This window comes from Plecotus auritus (assembly GCF_963455305.1).
Source record: "Plecotus auritus genome assembly, chromosome: 10".
Taxonomy (NCBI): domain Eukaryota; kingdom Metazoa; phylum Chordata; class Mammalia; order Chiroptera; family Vespertilionidae; genus Plecotus; species Plecotus auritus.
The window spans coordinates 12,874,297-12,897,930 of NC_137785.1; the positions used below are offsets into that span (position 1 = coordinate 12,874,297).

A 23,634-nucleotide genomic window follows, 5' to 3' on the forward strand; every position below is an offset into this window, starting at 1 on the left:
TTTTCCTTTATCCTCTTGCCCACTCAGACCCAAAGGAAAGAAAGTTAATGTGCTCATATCACAAGTTGGTAACAATTGGGCTAGAAATGGGGTCTCCTGATTCCTTCTCTGCTGCTTCTCTCAGAGGGAAGCCCCGGGTCGGCCCGTGGGGAGGGGCGTTGCTATTCCCTGGACATGCCTCACAGGCCACATTTACAGCTGTCCACAGGGACTGTCGGAACCCAGAGGCTGACTTGCTTATTTGTTTATGTCTATAATATATTCATGTAGATATAACTATGATATAAACATAATGCACATTTGTATTCATTGATAATTGCAGAAATTGTGGGCACATTTGTCTGTTTTCCAGAAAGTGTTCTGATTGGGCGTCTGTGCTTTTTTCTTTTTGCTGCGGGGGTTCCGTGTAGCTGTCTCCTTAGAGGAATCCAAGGGGAAGCAAACGTGCCGGTTAAAGGAAGGGTGTCCCCGGCTAGCACCCCCCCGCCCCCCGTGCACCTGCAGAACTCTGGTTCTCGGGATGCTCAAAGAGGCTCCTTGGGAAAACGGTTCTGTGGCAAGTAAGGGTGAGACATCGAAAGTGAAACAGATGCTTCTCTTTCTGCTGTGTGGCTTTTCAATTTTGCTCCTGTGCGTTGTCAACCTCCCAGGAGCATCTAATGTTTCAAAACTTATTTGCCAGCTGAGCCCAAGTCCCCGGGGAGCAACTCTGGAGGACTGGTGTTCCTCGGGAACCCACTTTGGGGAACTCTGGCCTGGCTTCCACTGATTTTTTTCTCAGATAAGGCGTTTACTTAAAGCTGAGGGAGAGGAGCACCCCTTCCAGATGGCTTCTACCATAGTGGGGGCTGAGGGCAGTTTCTGAATCGTGGGGCAACCTTGGGGTCCTTTCAGTGGCAGGCCCTAGTGGAGCGTGCTGACTTCCTTCTCGTGTGTGACTCCAGGACCGGGCACATGCTCACCCACCAGAAGACCAAGCCCTTCGTGTGCATCGAGCAGGGCTGCAGCAAGAGCTACTGCGACTACCGCTCGCTGCGCCGGCACTACGAGGTGCAGCACGGCCTGTGCATCCTGAAGGAAGCCCCCGCGGAGGAGGAGGCCTGCGGGGACTCCCCCCACGCCCAGGAGGTGGCCGGCCCGCCCGCACCCGGTGGCCTGCGGTCCCTGATGCCCCCAGAAGCCAGGTCCCCTGGCTCTCTCTTGCCCAACCGAGACCTCCTGCGCTGTATCGTGAGCAGCATCGTCCACCAGAAGATCCCTTCTCCCTGCCCGGCCCCGGCAGGGCCTTCAGACAGCAGTGAAGGGAGGAACACGGCCTGTCCCTGCCCACCCTCATCCGGGTCCTCCTCCTGCACCCCAGTGAGCACCCCAGCAGCCCCAGGAACGCTGGGCACTGAAGCTCCCGAGGAGCCGCATCCCCCGCAGAAGGAGCCTGGCACTGACATGTTCACGGCCATCCACTCAAGGGCAGCAGAGAACGGGGGCCCCGACCCATCTGAGCCAGAGCCTTGGCTGCTCCAGCTCCCATCCACCCTGGAGGGCTGGCCTGAGGGCGGCCCCCTGCCTGCCTGCCTGCCTCTGTTCCGAGGCCAGACGGGCCCCTCGAGTTCCCAGCCATCCAGCCACAACTTCCAGTGGCTCCGGAACCGGAACCTGCCCGGCTGCCCCAAGAGCAAAGGGAACAATGTGTTTGTGGTCCACAAGGCCCCTGCGGTGCAGTCCCCGGAGGGCCCGGAACCCGGCCCTGGGCCCAGCAGCGCCTCCCCCAGCAGGCAGCCCTCACCCAGCTCGGGCCTCGGCCTGGAGGATGTGCTGCCCTTCGCGCCCTCACTCCTGAAGGCGCCTGGGGAGGCCTCGGGGGACCCCAGACATGCCAGTGGGGAAGATGACAGCTGGGCTTCCAAAAAGAGCCAGTTTGACTGTGACACGTTCTCGTGGCAGAACCCCAGGGAGCCCGGCCTGCAGGACGCCCAGAAGCCGGGTGGGCTCCCGTCGGACGCTACCCCGCTCTTCCGGCAGCTCTTCCTGAAGTCGCAGGAGTCTCTGGTGAGCCACGAGCAGATGCAGGTGTTCCAGATGATCACCAAGTCCCAGCGGCTCTTCTCCCACGCCCAGGTGGCAGCTGCGTCCTCCCAGCTCCCGGGCCCTGAGGGCAAGCAGGCCGCCCTGAAGTCCGGTCCGTGGTCGCAGCAGCCCCTGCCACTGACACCCAGTGCTGACTCCCTCCACGCGGGCCCTGGAAACCCGGAGCCGGAGGGGTCCCCAGTCCAAAGGAGAAAAACCGCACCTGCTCTCCCCAGAGCAGCCTCTCCTGGCAGCATGAAATGGGACTCGAAGGGAGGACCAAGGGTGGCCACCGCCCCACCGGCCCTCACAGCATCATCCCTGGACCCTCCCGAAAACCCGGACCTCTCCTCTCTGGCCAAGCAGTTGAGATCTGCAAAAGGGACTCTGGACCTGGGGGACATATTCTCCCCCGGCGGCCCACCGCAGAGCCAGGCGGGTGGGGACCAGCCACCTGGAGCCCCGGGCCCCGGGAAGCAGACCCAGGCTGAGAATGGCTCGGCATCAGGAGCCACGAAAGGTGAAAAGGGCTCGGCCTGCACCCGGGGTGGAGGCTACAGGCTCTTCTCTGGCAACGCCAGGGCCCAGCGCTTCTCAGGCTTCCGGAAGGAGAAGGTGAAGATGGACATGTGTTGTGCCGCTTCTCCCAGCCAGGTGGCCATGGCCTCCTTCTCCTCGGCCGGCCCTCCGGCGGATCCCCCCCGGGACTCCAAGTCCAAGCTGACCATATTCAACAGAATCCAGGTACCACATGTGTTTAGTATAGCCGCAGGGCTGAGCACCCATCACCACTCTGCCAGGACATTTCAGCCCCAAAGAACCCCCGCTTAGTTGTCACCCCCAATCTCCCATCCCCCCAGCCCCCGGCAACCAGGAATCTACCTTCTCTCTCTCTGGATTTGCCTGCTCTGCACATTTCATATCATTGGAATCATACACTGCATGGCCTTTTGTGACGGCTTCTTTCACTCAGCGTAGTGTTTCCAAGTTCGTCCATGCTGTAGCACGGGTCAGTGCTCATTTTTAGGGCTGCGTAATATTCCTCTGTACGGGCACAGCACATTTCGTTCATCCACTCATCAGTGGGCACTTCTTGGTCATTGTGAAGCGTGCTGCTGTGAACACGGGTGTCCATGTTTTGTGCATTTCACTTAGGAACCATCGAGGAGTGGAATTGTGGGGTCAGATGGGAACTCTATGTTTAACCATGTGAGGAGCTGCCCCGCAGTTTTCCAAAGCAGCTGCATCAGTTTACGTTCCCACCCACAAACAGTCGAGGGCTCCGATTTCTCCAGATCCTCTCTAGCACGTGGTTGTCCGTTTTATTTTATTTTATTTTTATATTTTTTATTGATTTTTTTACAGAGAGGAAGGGAGAGGGAGAGAGAGTTAGAAACATCGATGAGAGAGAAAGATCAATCAGCTGCCTCCTGCACACCCCCCACTGGGGATGTACCAACCAAGGCACATGCCCTTGACCGGAATCGAACCCGGGACCCTTCAGTCCACAGGCCGATGCTCTATCCACTGAGCCAAACCGGTCAGGGCAGGTTGTCCCGTTTTGGCATAGCCTTCCGCATGGCTGTGCAGTGCCCTCTCCTTAGGTCTCATTTGCATTGCTCTGACGCCTAATGATGTCGAGCCTCTCTCTGTGTGCTTATTGGCCATTCGCAGGTCTCTGTTGGTTCAGTGTTTATTCAGATTCTCTGTCCATTTTTATTTTTGTATTGATTTTTAAAGGAAGGGAGAGAGAGAGAAAAACATTGATGTGCGTGAGAAACATTGATTGGTTGTCTCCCACATGCTCCCTGACCAGGGATTGAACTCAAAACCCAGCCGTGTTCCCTGATCAGGAATCAAACCTGCAACCTTTTTTTTTTAAATCTTTTTTTAAAAATATTTTATTGATTTTTTTATAGAGAGGAAAGGAGAGGGATAGAGAGTTAGAAACATCGATGAGAGAGAAACATCGATCAGCTGCCTTCTGCACAGCCCCTACTGGGGATGTGCCTGCAACCAAGGTACATGCCCTTGACCGGAATCAAACCTGGGACCCTTCAGTCCGCAGGCTGACACTCTATCCACTGAGCCAAACCAGCTAGGGCGAGCCTGCAACCTTTTGGTATACAAGACAATGCTCCAGCCAACTGAGCCATCAGCCAGGTCTTTGACCATTTTTAAATTGGGCTATTTGACTTTTTGTTATTGAGCTATAAGAGTTATGTATTATGAATACAAGTCCTTATCAGACATATATGACTTCCAACAATTTTCTCCCATTCTGTGGGTTTTCTTTTCACTTTTTTTAAAAAATATGTTTTTATTGATTCTTAGAGACAGGAAGGGAGAGGGACAGAGAGATAGAAACATTGATGAGAGGGGAAAGATCAACATTGACTGCTGCCTCCTGCACGCCCCCTGCTGGGGATTGAGCCTGCAACCCAGGCATGTGCCATGACCGGGACTTGAACCAGTGGCCTCTGGGTGCATGGGTCGACACGCAACCACTGAGCCACAACGGCTGGGCTCACTTTCCTTTTTTTATACACTTTTAAAAAATATGTTTTTATTAACTTTTTAGAGAGGAAGGGAGGGGGAGAGATATATAGCAAGAAACATTGATGTGAGAAACATTAATCAGCTGCCTCCTGACCAGGATCAGACCTGCAAACTGGGTATGTTCCCTGACTGGGAATCAAACCAGTGACCCTTCCATTTATTTATGCGTTCATTGGTTGTTTCTTGTATGTGCCCTGACAAGGGGTTGAACCCGAAACCAGGATACTGCTCTAACCAACTGCGCCAGCCCACAGGGCTGTCTGTTCTGGCTTCTGTTTTGGTGTCACCCAAGAGACCGCTGCCTGATTCAAGGTCACAAAGAATTACACCTGTATTTTCTTCTAGGCGTCTTAGAGTTTTAGCTTTTGCAAACCTCATTTCTGATATGTTGGCTCAGGTGTATTTTTATCTTCAGGGTGGAAATATCTACCGGCTCCCCCATCTGATGAAGGAGGAGAACATGGCAGGTGGATGGTAAGTTTAGCAGTCCCGCCCCCCACATCTGGGGGAGCACAACCCCTTCTCTTCCATGTGCTGGCCCTGGGTAAGCGAGCTCTGGATGTGTCAGTCCTGATGAGGTGTGCACCAGGCCCTGAAGAATTGGGGTGTCGTCTCCATTTCTTAGGGTTCGTCTAGAGTTGTCAGTGGATGAGACTTAAAAAAGAAAAAAACGGGAATCAGTGATCAGGGACAGAGTCCCATTCTCGCATTCTTCCCTCCTGCCATGTCTCCCGCAGTAACCAGCAAAACGGGGGCCCTGCAGACTGGGCAGAGCCCAGGAGCACGTACGTCTGCAAGAATTGCAGCCAGATGTTTTACACCGAGAAAGGGCTGAGCAGCCACATGTGCTTTCACAGCGACCAGTGGCCGTCACCTCGAGGGAAGCAGGAGCAGCAGGTGAAGGGGCACGCGCAGTGGATTCGGTGCTTTCAGGGTCTTTGCCAGGCTTGGGGGAGTAAAGGGCTGGGGGCCATTTATCTCAGGATGGAGATGTCCTCCACCGTCTGGGGGAAGCCTGGGAGGGGCCAGGAGTCGGAACCGCAGGCTGGAGCAGCTCTTCTGCTCCCCACGCGCTGTCTCTCCTAAAGAGCCGTCTCCTGTGGTCTAGGTGTTTGGCACAGAGTTTTGCAAGCCAACGAGACAGGTGCTGAGGCCAGAGGGGGATGGGCAGAGCCCGCCCGGAGCCAAGAAGTGCTTGGACAACACGGCCCCTTTGGAGCTCTCCATGTCGGTGCCTGTGGCTCCAACACACCGAGTCCTGGGGAGCACGGCCAAGGTGGGTGCTGGTCAGTCCACGTCCTTCCTGCTGCTCTCCCTCCCGACCCGCTGGCCCAAACGCCACAGGAAATCCTGACTCCGGAAGCGTGTGGTTTGCGTGTTCATCCACTCATTCGGCATCTGCTGAGCCTCCTCTGTGCCGGGCCCTGTGCTGGCAGTGCTAGTGACACCGTGGTGACCGTGACGGCCTCTGCCCTGCCTGCTGGGGCTCCCAGTTCAGCGGAGTAGATAGACCCACCCCCAGACAGCGATGACCCAGAATGGGCAGGGCAGGCTGGGGGAGGGAGCTGGGGGAGCCCTGAGAGGGCACCAGAGGGCCAGCCTGAGGAGGTCAGGGAGGACTTCCTGGAGGTGGGGGTTTGGGAGCTGAGACCTGGGGGATAAGAGGGAGTAAGACGGGCAGAGAGGAAGGGAGATTGTGTGGAGGTGAGAGGACATAGTAAGTTCAGGCAGTACGTGTTTTAGCCTGTCACTAGAGGGTCCTGCCCGGAACACCACATGCTGGATGTGGGGACAGGGAGCCTGGATCCCGTGTTCATCTCCCAGGCGCTGTGATCACTTGGAGGGGGATACATTTTCATTTTGTCACAGTTACTCTGTGTCTCTGGCCCCCGCTATTTAAGTGCCAGTCATGTTAACAATTGAAACTGGCCTCACACGTTTCCCAAATCCTCTGAGTCGGGGCCTCTCCTTGGCGTGTGGGAGCATGAGAAGGCTCCAGCCTTGAACATCACAGGCAGAGCATAGGGTCTGGCTCGGTGGGTGGCCCTGCCCAGCCTCCTTTGTTAAGGGCTCGCGGCATGGCCACGCAGGGGGTGTGCATGGCACATTTCCCTCTGTCCCCGGCGTCAGTTGCCTTCCCCCACTCTCAGGCCACTTGAGGACTGAGCTGTGTGGCAGGTGGCCTCAGTGACCCTTTGTGGGTCTGAACTCTCTTCTTCCCCAGGGGCAAGAGAAAGACATGGAAGAGAGAGACAGCAGGGAGAGCGGCCTGCACAGGAAGCGGAAGAAGCGCCCCCAACACAAGGCACTGTTCATCCCTCCACCCCGCTCCACGTTCGGGGAGCCAGGCCCAGGAAGATGCCACCAGAGCTGCCTGCGGTCTCCGGTGTTCCTGGTGGACCGCCTCCTGAAGGGGTTATTCCAGTGCCCTCCCTACACGCCCCCCCCAATGCTCAGCCCCATCCGGGAGGGGTCTGGGCTGTATTTCAACACGCTCTGTTCCACGTCGGCCCAGGCCAGTCCCGACAAGCTCATCAGCATGGCGCTGGGTGAGTGAGGCTGGGCTGGAGCTCCTGGCCTTCACATTACGGACCTCCCTTTAGCGTTTGGTCCAGAGGTTCTCCCGCCTATGGCTGTGGATCCCATTATAAGTATCACAGGACCACCGGTGGCCAGCAGCTTTGTAGGTGCTTAGAGTGTTACAACCATAGAGCCATTTAGCCGTGTACCCTTCTGCCTACCCTGCACTCAACTTTTTAAACAGCTTTGTTGAGATATAATTTACATGCCATATGAACCACCATTTAAAATGTACCGTGTTTTTTAGTATATTTACAGGGCTGTGCATTCATCTCACAGTCAATTTGAGAGCATTTCATCACCCCCAGAAGAAGCACTGTCACCCCCATAGCCTCAGCGCCCCAATCTCCCCAGCCCCGGGAAACAACTGATCTACTTTCCCCATGGATTTGCCCATTCTGGACATTTTGTATAAGTGGAATCATACATGACATTTTGTGTGTAGTTTATTCACTTAGCATGTTTTCAAGGTGCATCCATGTAGCGTGGATCAGTGGTTCGTTCCTCTATATGGCTGAATAATATCTGTCTGGGTGGATCACATTTTATTTATCCATTCATCAGCTGATGAACATTTAGGTTCCCCCGTTTGGGCTACTATAAGTAATGCTATTATGAACATTCATGTACAAGTTTTGGTGTGGATGTGTGTTCATTTCTCTTGGGTAGATCCCTAGGAATGGAATTGCTGGGTCATATGGTAACTATGTTTAATCATTTAAGGAATTGCCAGACTGTTTTGCAAAATGACTGGGCCATTTTAAATTCCCACCAGCACTGTATGAAAGATCCAGTTTCTCCACAACCTTGCCAGGACCTATTGTCTATCGTTTTTATTGTAACCACATTAGGTGTAAAGTGTCCTCTCTTTATGGTATTGATTTGCATTTTCCTGATAGCTAATGATGTTGAGCATCTTTTCATGTACTTATTGTCCATATGTATATCTTCTCAGGAGAAATGTCTATTCATCCTTCACCCATTTAAATGTTGAGTTGTTATCTTTTAATTATTGACTTTTGAGAGTTCAAGTCCTTTATCAGATATATGATTTTCCTACAAATACTCTATCTCATTTTGTGGGTTGTCTTTTCGTTTATTTATGGCAATGTTTGCAGTACAAAAGTTCATTTTGATTAAGTCCAATTCTTTCTTTCATCACCTGTGCTTTCAGTGTTGTATTTAAGATTTTGCCTGACCAAAGGTCACAAAGATTTACTCCCATGTTTTTTTTCTAAGAGTTGTATAATTTTAATATAAAATTTAGTTCTTTGATCCAATTTATATTTAGTTATTTGATCCATTTTAAGTTAACTTTTATATTCTATGTAAGGTTAGGATCCAAATTCATTCTTTTGCATGTGGGTTTACATTGTTCCAGCACCATTAGTTGAAAAGATCTTTCTTTTCCCATTGAATTGTGTTGCACCCTTGTTGAATGTCAATGAACCATGAATTATTTGAGATTTGTCTTTCTTTTTAAATACATTTACATCTATAGATTTCCTTCTAAGAATTGCTTTAGCTACATTTTGTAAGTTTTAGTTTGTTGTATTCTTATTTCCATTCATCTCAAAGTATTTTCTAATTTTTCATTTGATTTCTTCTTTGATACATTTATTATTATTAAGGAGTGTTGCTTAATTATTACAAATTGCCTTCTTTTTAAAAATATATTTTTATTGATTTCAGAAAGGAAGAGGAAGGGGGAAGAGAGAGAGAGAGAGAGAGAGAGATCAATGATGAGAGAGAATCATTGATACGTTGCCTCCTGCACGCCCCCACCGGAGATTGAGCCCGCAACCTGGGCATGTGCTCTGGATATCTAACCGTCACCACCTGGTTCATAGGCTGATGCTCAACCACTGAGCCACACTGGCTGGGCCAAATTGCCTTCTTTTATTGATTTTTAATTTGATTATATTGTGGTCAGAGAACATATATGAATTCAGCACTTCTAAATTTACTGAGGCATGTATTATGGGCTAGATAGAATATGTTCTATGTGCATTTGGGAAGACTGTATATTCTGATGTTCGGTGGAATTCTCTGTAGATATCTGTCATGTCTAGTTAGTTTATAGTGTTGTTCCTTGTTGACCCTCCAGTTGTCCTATCTGTTATTGAAAGTATTGAAATCTCCCACCATTATTTTTAAGTTGTATATTTCATCCTTCAGTTCTTTCAAGTTTTGCTTCCTGTATTTTTAGATTCTGTTTTTAGGTGCATACATGTTTATAATAGTCATATCTTCCTGATGGCTGACCTTATATCATTATGATATGATTGTGATATCATTTATCATTCATACTATAATTTTATTACCTCTAGCAATATTTGTCTGACAGTATAGCCATTCTGTCTTTTTTAGGGTTGTTGTTTGCTTGGTATGTATTTTTCTGCTCCTTTATTTTTAACCTATTTGTGTCTTTGAACATAAAACATGCCTCCTGTAGAGAGCAGTAGTTGGAGCATACATTTTCTAAGCCAGTCTGACAAACTGCCTTTTGATTGGTTTGTTTAATCCATTCTCATTTAATGTCATATTAATGTGGTTGGATTTACAGCTGTCATTTTTCTTTTTCTTTTCCGTAAGTCTCATGTATTTTTCTCCTTTTGTTTTTCCTTTCCTGCTTTCTTTTGTACTAAGTGAATATTTTCTAGCGTTACACTTTAATCCCTTTAATTAATTTTCCACTTTTTCTTAGTCATTTCTTAGTGGTTGCTCTAGGACCTACAACATACGTATGAAATATGAGAACCTTTGCAGATGTGCCACAACCTATTAAGAATGGGACATAGAAACATTGCTCCCTCTATCTCTGTTTTCTGTAACACTTTTATTATTGTTATATTACATATCTTTATGTTAGAAACCAACAAGGCATTGTCATAATTAGTACTTCATATAATTTTTTATCATTTTTAAAACAGAGAGAATAAAGAAAAGAAAGCAAATGCCATTTATAGAATTTGCTATATTAACCTTATTTACCACTTCTGATCTCTTCATTTATTCCTGTGGATTCAAAGATACTATCTGGGTGTTACTTCTTTACTCCAATGCAGCTCCACTCCTTGGTGCTGTTATTGTCACATATATTACATTTCCATATGTTACAGGCTTACACTACATACTGTTTTATGCAAGGGCTTTTTTTAAAAAAAATACTTATTTTATTGATTTTTTACAGAGAGGAAGGGAGAGGGATAGAGAGTTAGAAACATAGATGAGAGAGAAACATCAATCAGCTGCCTCCTGCACACTCCCCATTGGGTATGTGCCCGCAACCAAAGTACATGCCCTTGACCAGAATCGAACCCGGGACCTTTGAGTCTGCAGGCCGACGCTCTATCCACTGAGCCAAACCGGTTAGGGCTATGCAAGGGCTTTTTAAGTCAATTAAGAAAGGAGAAAAATATGCAATTACACTGGCTTTTATAATTACCTTTACCAGTGCTCTTTTTTTTTTTGAAGTTCAAATTTCTATCTGATATCACTTGCTTTCAGTCTGAAGAACTTTCTTTAGTATTTATTTTTCATTATGGAGATATAATTCACATACCATACAGTTCATCTCTTTAACGTATAAATAATGCAATGGTTTTTAGCATATTCACAGAGCTGTGCAACCATTACTATTATCAATTTTCAGACATTGTTACAACCCCCGAAAGGAGCCCCACAGTCATTAGCAGTCACTCTTCCCCCTGCCCGCCACCCCTAGCCCTAGGTAAGCACTAATCTACTTTCTGCCTCTGTAGACTTGGCTATTCTGAATATTTCATGTAAGTGGAATCATACAATATTTAGTCCTTTGTGATTGCCTTCTTTCACTTTGTATAATGTTTTCAGGTTTCACCCATGTTGCAGTATGTATCAGTACCTCATTCCTTTTTAATGGCTGAATAATATTCCACTTCTTTTTATTGAATTTATTGGGGTGACATTGGTTAATAAAATTATATAGGTTTCAGATACACATTTCTAAAATACATCATCTGTATATTGTATTGTGTGTTCACCACCCCAAGTCTCCTTCCATCACCACTTGTCCCTCCTTTACCCTCCTCTACCTCCAGCCACTTCCCTCTGGCATTCACCGTGCTGTTGTCTGTATCCATGAGTCTTTCTTTTCTTTTCTTTTCTTTTCTTTTTTCTTTTCTTTGTTTAATCCCTTCACCATAATTCACCTTTAATATTTCTTGTACTAAAGGACTGCTAGCAATAGATTTTCTCAATTTTTATTTTTATTATATTGTCTTTATTTCACATTCATTTTGAAAGGTAATTTGCTGAATATACGATTCTTGGTTGACAGTTTTTTAATTTAAGCAATTTAAATATGTTATCCCACTGCCTTCTGACCATTGTAATTTCTGATGAGAAGTCAGCTGTTAATCTTTTTTTTAAAATATATTTTTATTGATTTCAGAGAGGAAGGGAGAGGGAGAGATAAAACACCAATGATGAGAGAGAATCATTGACCAGCTGCCCTCTGCACGACCCCTATTGGGGATCGAGCCCGCAACCCAGGCATGTGCCCTTGACCAGAATTGAACCTGGGACCCTTCAGTCCGCAGGCCAATGCTCTGTCAACTGAGCCAAACCAGCTAGGGCTCAGCTGTTAATCTTACTGGTGCCCTTGTATGTAACAAGTTATTTTTCTCTTTTGGCTTTTAAGATCTTTATCTTTGGCTTTCAACATTTTGCCCGCAATGTGTTTGGATGTAGAGCACTTTGTGTTTATCCTACTTGGAGTTTATAGAGTTTCTTAGATGTATATCTTGTTTTTCATCAAATTTGGGAAGTTTTCAGCCATTAACACTTTAAATATTTTTGACCCTTTCTCTTTTTCTGGTCCTCCCATTACACATATGTTGTTGCAGTTAATGATAGCTCACATTTCTCTGAGGCTCTCTTCATTTTCCTTCATTCTTTTTTTCTGGTTTTTAGATTCCACTATCTCCTTTGATTTATCAGCAAGTTAGTTTATTGATCATTTCTCCTGTCTGCTCAAATCCATTGAGCCTCATTTTGGTTCTGTAATTTCTGCCTCTTGATGGTATTCTTTATTTGATGAGACCTTACTATTATACCTCCCTTTAATTATGTAAACATGGGAATGATGGGGAGAGTAAGCCCCATCTCCTTGGCTGCACCTACCTGGATGAGAGTACTCTGGGTAGAGTCTGTTACAGAGCTGGAGGCCAGGTGGGTAAGGGAATGGGTCATGGCTCAGATGTCACAGATTCTCATTGTTCTTGCTAAGATTTGGTCAGTTTTCTTGAGTGTGTGTTTCTTAAAATGCTGTATGCCTTTAAGACAACTTCCAGAGACTTTAACTTACTGTTTTTAATATTTTTATCAGTTAATTTGTTGTTGTGCTGAGTTCCTTACTGTACTTTTCAGAAGTCCTATCCACCTTCCATGCAATCTTTTTTCAAGAGTTAATTTTTTTGTGTGATAAGAATAGTTAACATGAAATTTACCCTTTTAAAAAACATTTAAGTGTGCAATACAGTATTTTGACTATGTTGTACAGCACATCTCTAAAGCTTACTCATCTTGCTTACTTAAAAATTCAATGCCCATTGATTAATAACTACTCATTTCCCACTCCCTCAGGCCCTGGAAACCACCCTTGCACTCTTTGATTATATGGCTTTGACTATTTTACGTACTTCATATAAGTGGACTTATATAGTATTTATCCTTCTGTGACTAGTTTAGTCACTTAGTATAATATCCTCAAGGTTCATCTATGTTGTTGCATATTACAGAATTTCCCTTTTAAGGCTAAATAGTATTCTGTTGTATGTCTATACCACATTTTTTTATCCACTCACTGGCAATGGCCATTTTGATTATTTACACATTTTGGCTATTATGGAGAGTGTTGCAATGAACATGGGTGTGCAGGTATCTCTCGAGATCCTGATTTCAGTTCTTTTGGATAAATACCCAGGAAAGAGATTGCTAGATCCTGTGGTAACTCTATCCTTAATTTTCCGAAGAACCTTTCTACTGTGCAGGCTTCCAGAGCCTGCTTTCAGCTGCTCTGTGGAGCGCTTCTCATGTGTCTTCTTGAGACTTTTTGTTGTGTGTTTTCTAGATCAAGTGGATGGTTCTTTCGGCATCTGTGTGGTGAAGGATGACACCAAAATCAGCATTGAACCGTGAGTTGGGACTGACTCAGAACCTGAGGTCCTTCCAAAGTGGGGCTGCTTTTACCCTCCTTGCATTCCAGTGTCAGTTTTTCCCAGGGGCCCCTGCATCCCAGGGGGGTCAGGGATAGCTCCGGAGCCTCCCCAGGAGAGGCGTGGTGGGTTTCTTCAGCTACTTGTGGGAAGTCCCCTCAATATTCCTTTGTCCAGACATACCATAGTTGGGGCCATCGGGAAAGAATGCCCAAGACCCTGGGGTTCTAGGTAGAATTGGTGATGGCACAGTGGTTAAATGGATGTGGCCATGGATGTTGATGTCAGGTATCAGCATGTACGTCCCTTGTCCTAGACCCCGAGAGAGACACCTGAGGCCAGAAATCTGGCAATAAAAGAAATTGGAGGAAGGAAGGAAATACCCCTTGAGAGGTTTCTGGAATGCCCGCACGTGGGTCAGGGTGACCAACACTCAGCACGGCGGAAATGGTGGAGGGTTTCCACAGAGCAGGGCACACCTTGCATCTTCAGTTCCCATCTTAGTCACGCGTATCTCGCATGTCTGTGTATGTGACCTCATTGCAGACACATCAACATAGGAAGCCGGTTTCAGGCTGAGATCCCGGAGCTCCAGGACAGATTGCTGGCCGGAATTGATGAGCATTTAGCTTCTCTGGTCTGGAAGCCGTGGGGAGATGTGATGACCAACCTGGAAACGCAGGATAGAGGTGGCTGGGGCTTTGGGGCCAGTTTCCCAAGGCCTCCCCCCATCTCCAAGGAGTTTCTCCTCCCAGTTCTCACCTTGACCAAGAAGCAGGGGGAGAGGGGAGGAGAACTAGCCCTCAGTCCAGTATTGCTTCTCCCATGCCGCTGTCTCCTGCCCCCACCTCTCTTCTCACACAGTGGCTGGCCAGGCTGTCGAAAGCAGGCGCCAGGAGCAGGGTTTCTGCCCTTCCTCCTGGGCCCTCCCTTCCCTCAACCTGCTTTGAGCTGAAATGTGAGGGAGCCCATCTGTGCTGTCAGGGAACCTCCTCCCTGGCCCTTGCTGACTCCCTGTGTCTCCTCTCCCTTGCACCATGCCGGGGCCACTTCTGGAAACAGTGACTGAGCTCTGCAACGTGGCCTGCTCCAGCGTAATGCCGGGAGGGGGCACCAACCTGGAGCTCGCTCTGCACTGCCTGCACGAAGCCCAGGGCAGCGTTCAGGTGAGGGAGGCAGGGGTGGCTGGGAGGAGCCTGGGGAGCTCCCTGCTCTCCTGGCGCTGGGGCTGCACCAATCTGCCACGTGCTTTCTGCGTGGGGGTTGCAGCCATGAAAGCTGAAGGGAAGGCTACTCACCCCCCCCCCCCACACACACACACACGTGGCTCTGGGATTGGTGTGGCCCTTGAACACCGAAGGGGGAATGAGCAGACACGGGCTCAGTAAATCAGTTATTTACTTAGGGAAACAGCAAGGCCCCAGGGTTCCTCTGAGCCCTCCGGGGCAATGGGGAGGGGAGCCTATTAGATGCAATCCTGGCCCTGCACGGATCTGGTTTACTTATTGAGCTGTATCTCTTTATCGCAAGCCCATGCGTGAAAACCTCTGGTATAACTGAACTGCCTCCGCTGTCTCCAAAGGCCCTCCCCACAATCCTGAGGCTTAGAAAATAAATTAAAAGTCCAACTCGCCCTGGCTGGTTTGCTCAGTGGATAGAGCGTCAGCCCATAGACTGAAGGGTCCCAGGTTCGATTCCAGTCAGCTCAGTCCCCAGAGGGGGGCGTGCAGGAGGCAGCTAATCAATGGTTCTCTCTCATTATTGATGTTTCTAACTCTTTCTCTCTATTCCTTCCTCTCTGAAATCAATATATATATATATATATATATATATATATATATATATATATATATTTTTTAAAAGTCCAACTCCGAGGAGCGGGAGAGGAAAATCAAGTTAACAAGTTAGGGACCCAGAGCCACAGTCCTGCTGCTTCTCAGCAGAGAGGCCACAGCAGGTGCTCAGCAGGGTGATCACACAGCAGTTGGCTCCCACTGACTAGCTAATGACGGTGCCACTCACCGCCCGCGCTTGGTTTACGGCTCTGGTGCCACCGTCTTGAAATACTTCATTTTTGAATAGAAGGGCCCCCCTTTTTTCATTTCGCACTGGGCCCTGCACATTACACAGCCAGTCCTGACCAGGGCTGTGCTGGTGAGCAGGACAAAACCCCTCTCTTCATGGGGCTTAGAGTCAAAACAGGAAATGTGCTTTAAAAATTATTAGTGCTATGAAGCAAATAACGTGGGCCATGGCAGGTGCTCCCCAAATGCTGGTCCTTGAAGAAAATAAGGAGCTTGAGCCAGAATAAACCCACGCACTGTTTCCTCCGTAAGAAAATCTTGCTACGAAAAAATAGTGTCAGCCGCCCCCCACAGCGTGCTCAGGATCCAGTCGACGTGCCCGCAGACGCCGCGCAGGTGGTGGCCCGTCCGTGGACCATCCACGCTTTGAGCGGCCCTGGGGTGGGGAAGGCTGGACGCAGTTTTGAATGAATGAGACGGTGAGTAAGTAGCCTGCCACTCCTCTTGTTCCAGGTTGCCCTGGAGACCCTCTTACTCAGAGGACCCCAGAAGCCGCAGACTCACCCACTCACCGACTATCGCTACACAGGTGACTGGAGCGAGGCGCCAGCGTGGTTCCGCCTGGCTGAGACCCCGAAACCAATCAGCTGCGATGGCAAGCTCTGCTTGTGCTCTTGGTGGCTCTGCCTTCCTTTCCTGAAGGGCCTGCCCTCTGCAGGGCGACTTAGTGGGCACTGTATTCTTCCAGGTGGACTCGACCTTCCCCTGGCCAGTGGCTCCCTCCTAAGCTCTGCCCAGCCAGGAAGGGGATGCTTCTGGCCACCGAGAGGTGGAGGCGGGCTCAGGTCAGGGGTTGAAGCCAGGCGGTCTGGGGTCCCCACCTACCCGTGGCAAGTCTCTTACCCAATGGAAGGCTCAGTGGCTACATCTGCAAAATGGGGATAGTAATGTCCCTACCTGCTAAGGGCTTTGTGAGGATTGTGTGAGGGAAAGCAGATCAGGGGTTCAGCAGAATGCTTGGCACATAATTGGTGCTCGGTGACAGGAATTTGAAAAGGAGGGTGGTCAGCATTTCAGCCACGGCTGTGGTCCCAGAGGAGAAATGTCTTTCCCCTCCTTGACTGTTTCTCCGATAGGTTCAGACATCTGGACTCCCATGGAGAAGAGGCTTTTTAAGAAGGCGTTCTGCGCCCACAAGAAGGACTTTTACCTGATACACAAGACGGTAAGGCACGTGGGTGGGCTGTGGAGACAAGGCCTCGCCTCACACAGCCGAGCCAGAGCTGAAGGAGACCAGGCAGGGGTGCCTCTCTGCTCATTTGTAAACAGTTTATAATTTAAAAAGCCATTGTTGCCCAGCCAGCGTGGCTCAGTAGTTGAACATCGACCTATGAACCGGGAGGTCACGGCACATGCCCGGGTTGGGGGCTCCAACCCCAGGGTGGGGTGTGCAGGAGGCAAGGCGATCAATGATTCTCTCTCATCATTGATGCTTCCATCTCTCTCTCCCTCTCCCTCTCTGAAATCAGTAAAAATATATTTTATAAAAAAAGAACTAGCCTTTGGTTTTGTTGATTGTTTTCTAGTTAGTTGATTTCTGCTCTATTATTATTTCCTTTCTTCTGCTTGCTTTGGGTTTAACTTGCTCTTTTTTTGTTTCTATAAGTGGAAACTGAGGCCCCTGATTTGAGACCATCCTTTTTTTTTTTTTAATATATTTTATTGATTTTTTACAGAGAGGAAGGAAGAGGGACAGAGAGTTAGAAACATCGATGAGAGAGAAACATCAATCAGCTGCCTCCTGCACACCTCCTACTGGGGATGTGCCCGCAACCAAGTTACGTGCCCTTGACCGGAATCGAACCTGGGACCTTTCAGTCCGCAGGCTGACGCTCTATCCACTGAGCCAAACCGGTTTTGGCAGAGACCATCCTTCTTCCCTGTTACAGATTTTTAGTGCTATACGTTTCCTTCCAAGTACTGCTTTGATAAATTTTGCTGTGCTGGGTTTTCATTTGTATTCAGGTCAAATACTTTTTAATTTCTCTCTTGATTTCTTTTTTGACCTATGAGTTATGTAGAAAAGTGCCTGATTTAGTATCCAAATATTTGAGGGTTTTCCAGAGTTTTCCTGTTACTGATTTCCTATGTGATGTAATTGAGGTCAGCGAAAGACTTCGTATGGCTTGAATCCTTTAAATGTATTAAACATTTGTTATGGCCCAGAATGTAGTCTGCATCTTGGTAAATGTTCTGAGTACCTTTAAATAAAGTGTATTTTGCTGTAGCTGTGTGGAGTTCTATAAATGTCAGTTCAGGATGGCTAATATTGTGGTTCAGGTCTTCCATTCATTTCCTGTCCACTTGTTCTAGCAAGTACTCAAAATGGGATGTCCAAATATTTGGCCCAGGCCTGGTGGCTCAGTTGTTTGGAGCATTGTCCCATACACCAAAAAGGTTGTGGGTTCAATCCCCAGTCGGGGCGCATACAGGAGGCAATTGAGCAATGTTCTCTCTCACATTGATGTTTCTCTATCTATCTATCTATCTCTCCCCCCTCCCTTTCTCTCTCTCTAAAATCAATAAAAAGCAATATCCTTCAGTGAGGATTAAAAAATTTAAAATATTTCAGTGTAATTGTGGGGTCTGTGTTTTTCCTTCCAGTTCTATCTTTTTTGCTGTTGTTAATCCTCACCTGAGGATGTTTTCCCATTGATTTTTTAGGAAGTGGAAGGGACGGGGAGAGACGAGAGGGAGAGAGAGAGGAACATCAATGTGAGAGAGACACATCGATTGGTTACCTCCTGCACATGCCCTGGCCAGGCCGGGGATTGAGCCTGCAAACGAGGTACATGTCCTTAACAGGAATCAAACCTGGGACCCTTCAGTCCTCAGGCCAGTGCTCATCCACTGAGCCAAACCAGTTAGGACAGTGACATCATTTTTTGCTTCACATATTTTGAAGCTCTGACTTAGATGCATAAACATCTAGGAATCTTTCCTTCTCTTGATTAATTGACCCTGTGATTGCAATTAAATTATTTTCTTTTTAAAATATATTTTTATTGATTTCAGGGAGAGGGAGAGAAAGATAGAAACATCAATGATGAGGGAGAATCAATGATCAGCTACCTCCTGCACACCCCATACTGGGGATTGAGCCTGCAACCGGGCATATGCCCTGACTGGGAATCAAACTGTGACCTCCTGGTTCATAGGTCAATGCTCAATCACTGAGCCACACCGGTTGGGCTAAATTATTTTCTTAATCTTTGCTCCGAAATACACTTTTTCTGATATTAATATAGCCAGCCACTCTAGCTTTCTTATGATTGGTTTAAGCATGGTTATCTTTTTCATCCTTTTATTTCTGACCCATTTGTATCTTTATATTTAATGTGCATTTTTGTAGGCAATGTGTGTTGGGTGTTGCTTTTTTATTCCATAGAAAATATTTGGCCTTTTAATTGGGGTATTTATATCATTTATATTTAAAGTAATTATTGAGATGGTTTGGTTTAAGTGTATCATCTTGGGGGTTTTTTGGTTTGTTCTCCAATTGTCCAATTTGTTCTTTATTTCCCCTTTCTACTTTTTCTGCCTTCTTGAGGATTAATGTGTTAAATATTAGGATTCTGTTTTATCTCCTTTGTTGGCTTATTGGCTATAGCTTTATTTTGTTACTTCAGTGTTTGCTTTAGAGCAGTGGTTCTCAACCTTCTTAATGCCGCGACCCTTTAATACAGTTCCTCATGTTGTGGTGACCCCAACCATAAAATTATTTTCGTTGCTACTTCATAACTGCAATTTTGCTACTGTTATGAATCGTAATGTAAATATCTGTGTTTTCCGATGGTCTTAGGCTCTGTCGCAATCCACAGGTTGAGAACCGCTAGCAGGGTCGCCTAAGACCATCGGAAAACACAGATATTTACATTACGATTCATAACAGTAGCAAAATTGCAGTTATGAAGTAGCAACGAAAATAATTTTATGGTTGGGGGTCACCACAACATGAGGAACTGTATTAAAGGGTCGCGGCATTTAAAAGGTTGAGAACCACTGCTTTAGAGTTTATACATTGTATCAATTTATCACAGTCTCTCTTCAAATAATTTGATAAAACTTTATGTGCAGAATGAATACCTTATAGTAGTATACTTCCATTTCTCCTGCTGGCCTTTTTTTTTTTTTTTAATTTGTTTTGTTTTGTTTTGTTGTTGTTAATCCTCATCTGAGGATATTTTTCCATTGATTTTTAGGGATAATGGAAGAGAGAGGAAAAGACAGAGAGACATTGATGTGAGAGAAACACATTGATTGGTTGCCTCCTGCACGAGCCCTGACCAGGCCCTGTGCTAGGGAGGAGCCTACAACCAAGGTATGTGCCCTTGACCGGAATCGAACCCGGGATCCCTTAGTGTGTAGGCTGACACTCTATCCACTGAGCCAAATTGGCTAGGGCTCCTCCTGGCCTTTATACTATTGTTGTTATGCATTTTATTTTACATGTTATAAACCCCACAATGCATTGCTATTTTTTAAAACAGTCAATTGGTTGTTAGAGAGATTTAAATAATGTTTCCTATATTTACCCATGTAGTTATCATTTTCATTCCTTTGTGTAGATCTATATTTCCATGTGATAGCATTTTCCAGAAGCAAATCATTGTACATCATTTAACATTTCTTATAGTGCAGGTTTGCTAATAATAAATTCTTTCAGCTTTGTATGTCCAAAAAAGTCTTTATTTTGCCTTCATTTCTGAAAAATATCTTTGCTAAATATAGAATTCTACCTTGACAATTTTTTTCTCTACGTAATTTAAAGATGTTGCTCTATTTTCCTCTTGCTTTTATTTCTCACAATAAATGTACTTCTTTTTTATCTTTGTTCTCTGAGTATATAACATGTATTTTTTCTGTGGCTGGGTGCTTTTAGGAATTTCTCATTATCACTGGTTTTGAGCAATTTTATGACATGGCTTGGAGTAGTTTTCTTCATTTTTTTAAAAAAATATATTTTATTGATTTTTTACAGAGAGTAAGGGAGAGGGATAGAGAGTAAGCAACATCGATGAGAGAGAAACATCGATCAGCTGCCTCCTGCACACCTCCTACTGGGGATGTGCACGCAACCAAGGTACATGCTCTTGACCGGAATCGAACCTGGGACCCTTCAGTCCGCAGGCCGACGCTCTATCCACTGAGCCACACCCGTTTTGGCAGTTTTCTTCATTTTTTTTCTTGTGCTTGGGCTTTGTGGGCTTATGGTGTTCATTGAATTTGGGGAAACTTCATCCATTATTTCTTCACATAGTGCTTGTGTCCCCCCTTCTCCTCTGAACACTCCACTGAGGTGTGTCTTGGGCTTCCTGCAGCTGTTCCACAGCCACAGCGCACTGATCCCTTTTCCTTTTTACTGATTATTTTTTCCTCTGTGTGTTTCGTTTCGGATGGTTTCCACATTTGTATCTTCAAGTTCACTAATCTGACCTTCTGCAGTGTCTAATCTGATGTTAATCCCATGCAGTGTTTTCATCTCTGACAGTTCTATGTGGGGCTCTTTTACATCCTCCATGACTCTATTAACTTTTTAAATATACATTACACACTGACGTTAACTTCTAATGTCTGTCTCAGCTAATTCTAACATCTGTGTTCATTCTGGGTTGATTCTGATGGGTTACGTTTTCTCCCCATTACATGTCCTATTTTCCTTTTCACATACCCAGTAATTTTACATTGGATTCCAGACTTTGTGAATTTTATCTGGTTGGGTGCTGGATGTTGTTGCATTCTATAAATATTCTTGAACTTGGAAACAACTGTTCCTTTTGAATATTGCTTTCAGAATGTTTTTAGATGGGACCAGAACAGCATTTTGTCTAGAGTTCATTATTTCTCACTACTGAGGCAAGACCCTTCTCATGACACTATCAATGCCTGATGAATTACGAGGTTTTCCACCCAGGCTGGGGGGACAGGCCCTGGTCCTGCCCCGTGTGAGCGATGGGCACCTTTTCCTCTAATCCCCTCCGTGGTTCTTTACCCAACTTTGGGTCGTCTCCTCCTATGCACGTGCTGATCAGCACTTTGCTGAACACTCGAGGAGCACTCTCTCCACTACTGTACTTCATCCTGTGGACTCTCGCCACCTTGGTCTCCCCAGATGCTCCACTGCACCTCAGCTCAACTCAGGAAGTCCACCCGTCTCTGCCTGCACCCCCCTCCCCGGGCCCAGGCTGTGGCCTGGTCACACTCTCAAGGTAGAAAGTTGGGACTCTGGTATTTTAGTTTCTCGCAGAAAAAAAAAAATGGCAACCAATGTGGCACCTGCTTCAGGACCATGTGGAGCCCAACAGTCAACCATGGTTTCATAGACCTTGACTGTTGTCATTGTTTCGGATGGGAAATAAATCTGGTTCCTGTTGTCCCATCTTGTTTGAAAACAAAAGCCCACCATTTTTAAAAAAATATATTTTATTGATTTTTTTAGAGAGAGGAAGAGAGAGGGATAGAGAGTTAGAAACATCAATGAGAGAGAAACATCGATCAGCTGCCTCCTGAACACCCCCCACTGGGGATGTGCCTGCAACCAAGGTACATGCCGTTGACCAGAATCGAACCTGGGACCTTTCAGTCCGCAGGCTGACGCTCTATCCACTGAGCCAAACCAGTTAGGGCGCCCACCTTTTCTTAACGTCGGGATATTCTTTAGGCAGAGGATGCCTGCTTGACCCCTGGTTTGTGAGTGCGTACAGCACTGAAAAAACCACGCGGAGAAAGTGTTTTCTGGTGTGATGAGATGAGCAGGTTCATTTTCCTGAGACGTTTTCTTCCTAGAGCAGTTAAACTTTCCCATTCTGTTTGCTTTCTACAGGAATTATTGTTAGTGGGCTCGCTTCTTAGTGGAGGGAGGAGCAACTGTGCCCTCCAAACCTCCTCCTCCCCTCCTGGGCCTCTAGTTCTTGCAGAGGCTGTGTGAGAGCCACTGCATGAGGGCATTCACTTTAGTCCCTGGTGGGAACGGGGCCCTTAGGCATGACGTCACGGTGAGCGTCCTGCACCTTCGTGTGCCTCTCCCCACAGAGAAGCGCTCTGGGGCGGCCTTGCTGCTCAGAGCATGCAGAGCTCAGATGGTCTTGGCCGTGGTCACTTCACTCTGAAGCCCTTCATCACCGGGAGGACTCTGTCCTGTAGCGAATGGGCAGGCCCCGACAGAGAGGGAGCGTGTCCGAGTGGCGGCTGGGGGCGGCCATAGCCAGTTTCTGTTTGCTTTTCCTAGATCCAGACCAAGACCGTCGCCCAGTGTGTTGAGTATTATTACATCTGGAAAAAAATGATCAAGTTTGACTGCGGCCGAGCCCCAGGGCTGGAAAAGAGGCTCAGGAGAGAGCCGGATGAAGCAGACAGGACAGAGGCAAAGGTAGAGGGTGTGGGCATGGGGAGTTCAGTGCTGCCCTCCACGCTGGGGTAGGGGAGGGTTTCCCTGCAGAGGGTGTCTGTGCCCTGTGTCCCTGCGCCTCCCTCGTAAGGGCGGAGGGTCAGCACCGCACGTGGCTTCTGCCCCCTCTGCAGGTCACGTGCAGCCCTCGAGAGAGACCTAGCCACCGCCCAACCCCCGAGTTAAAGATAAAGACCAAGAGCTACAGGAGGGAGTCCATCCTCAACTCCAGCCCCAACACCGGCCCCAAGCGGACCCCAGAGCGGCCGGGCAGCGCGGAGGGCCCGAGCGTGTTTCCCTGCAGAGAGTGTGAGAGGTACCGGCCCTTCCCCGCAGGGCGCGCAAACCGCAAAGCGCTGCCTCCCACCCTCGCCCCTGGGGCAACCCCTCCCCCTGCTCTGACCCCGGTCCTCTGGTGACTCCTCCGCAGGGTGTTCGATAAGATTAAGAGTCGAAATGCCCACATGAAGCGGCACCGGCTTCAGGACCACGTGGAGCCCATCGTCAGGGAGAAGTGGCCGGCGAAGCCCTTGCAGCTGAAGGAGGAGGAGGACGACGAGGAGGAGATGGGGGCTGACATCGGGCCCCTGCAGTGGTGATTCCGGGCAGGTGGCTTGGGGGCCCCAGCTCTGCCATCTCTTCCTGCAGCCTCTCCAAGGCGTTTGGGGCACCCTCTGCCTCCCCTCCCCTCCCCAGGGGCCCGCCCAGCTTGCAGACACGGTGGGCATTTGACCATGAGTAGGCAGGAGGCGCACAGTCA

At 47.6% G+C, this 23,634-nt stretch overlaps 1 protein-coding gene across 1 annotated transcript in view; it reads left to right on the forward strand.

Moving 5' to 3' along the window:
• ZNF541 (zinc finger protein 541) overlaps positions 1-23,634 on the forward strand; it is a 41,774-nt gene extending 18,140 nt beyond the window's left edge. Inside the window, exons 4-16 of the mRNA XM_080644438.1 lie at positions 945-2,808; positions 5,039-5,097; positions 5,361-5,520; positions 5,732-5,899; positions 6,848-7,172; positions 13,319-13,382; positions 13,950-14,092; positions 14,466-14,569; positions 15,941-16,016; positions 16,564-16,652; positions 22,716-22,856; positions 23,009-23,190; positions 23,305-23,634. Coding sequence (XP_080500564.1) covers positions 945-2,808; positions 5,039-5,097; positions 5,361-5,520; positions 5,732-5,899; positions 6,848-7,172; positions 13,319-13,382; positions 13,950-14,092; positions 14,466-14,569; positions 15,941-16,016; positions 16,564-16,652; positions 22,716-22,856; positions 23,009-23,190; positions 23,305-23,473 — 3,544 coding nt within the window. The 3' untranslated portion in view covers positions 23,474-23,634. The remainder of the gene's footprint in view (positions 1-944; positions 2,809-5,038; positions 5,098-5,360; positions 5,521-5,731; positions 5,900-6,847; positions 7,173-13,318; positions 13,383-13,949; positions 14,093-14,465; positions 14,570-15,940; positions 16,017-16,563; positions 16,653-22,715; positions 22,857-23,008; positions 23,191-23,304) is intronic.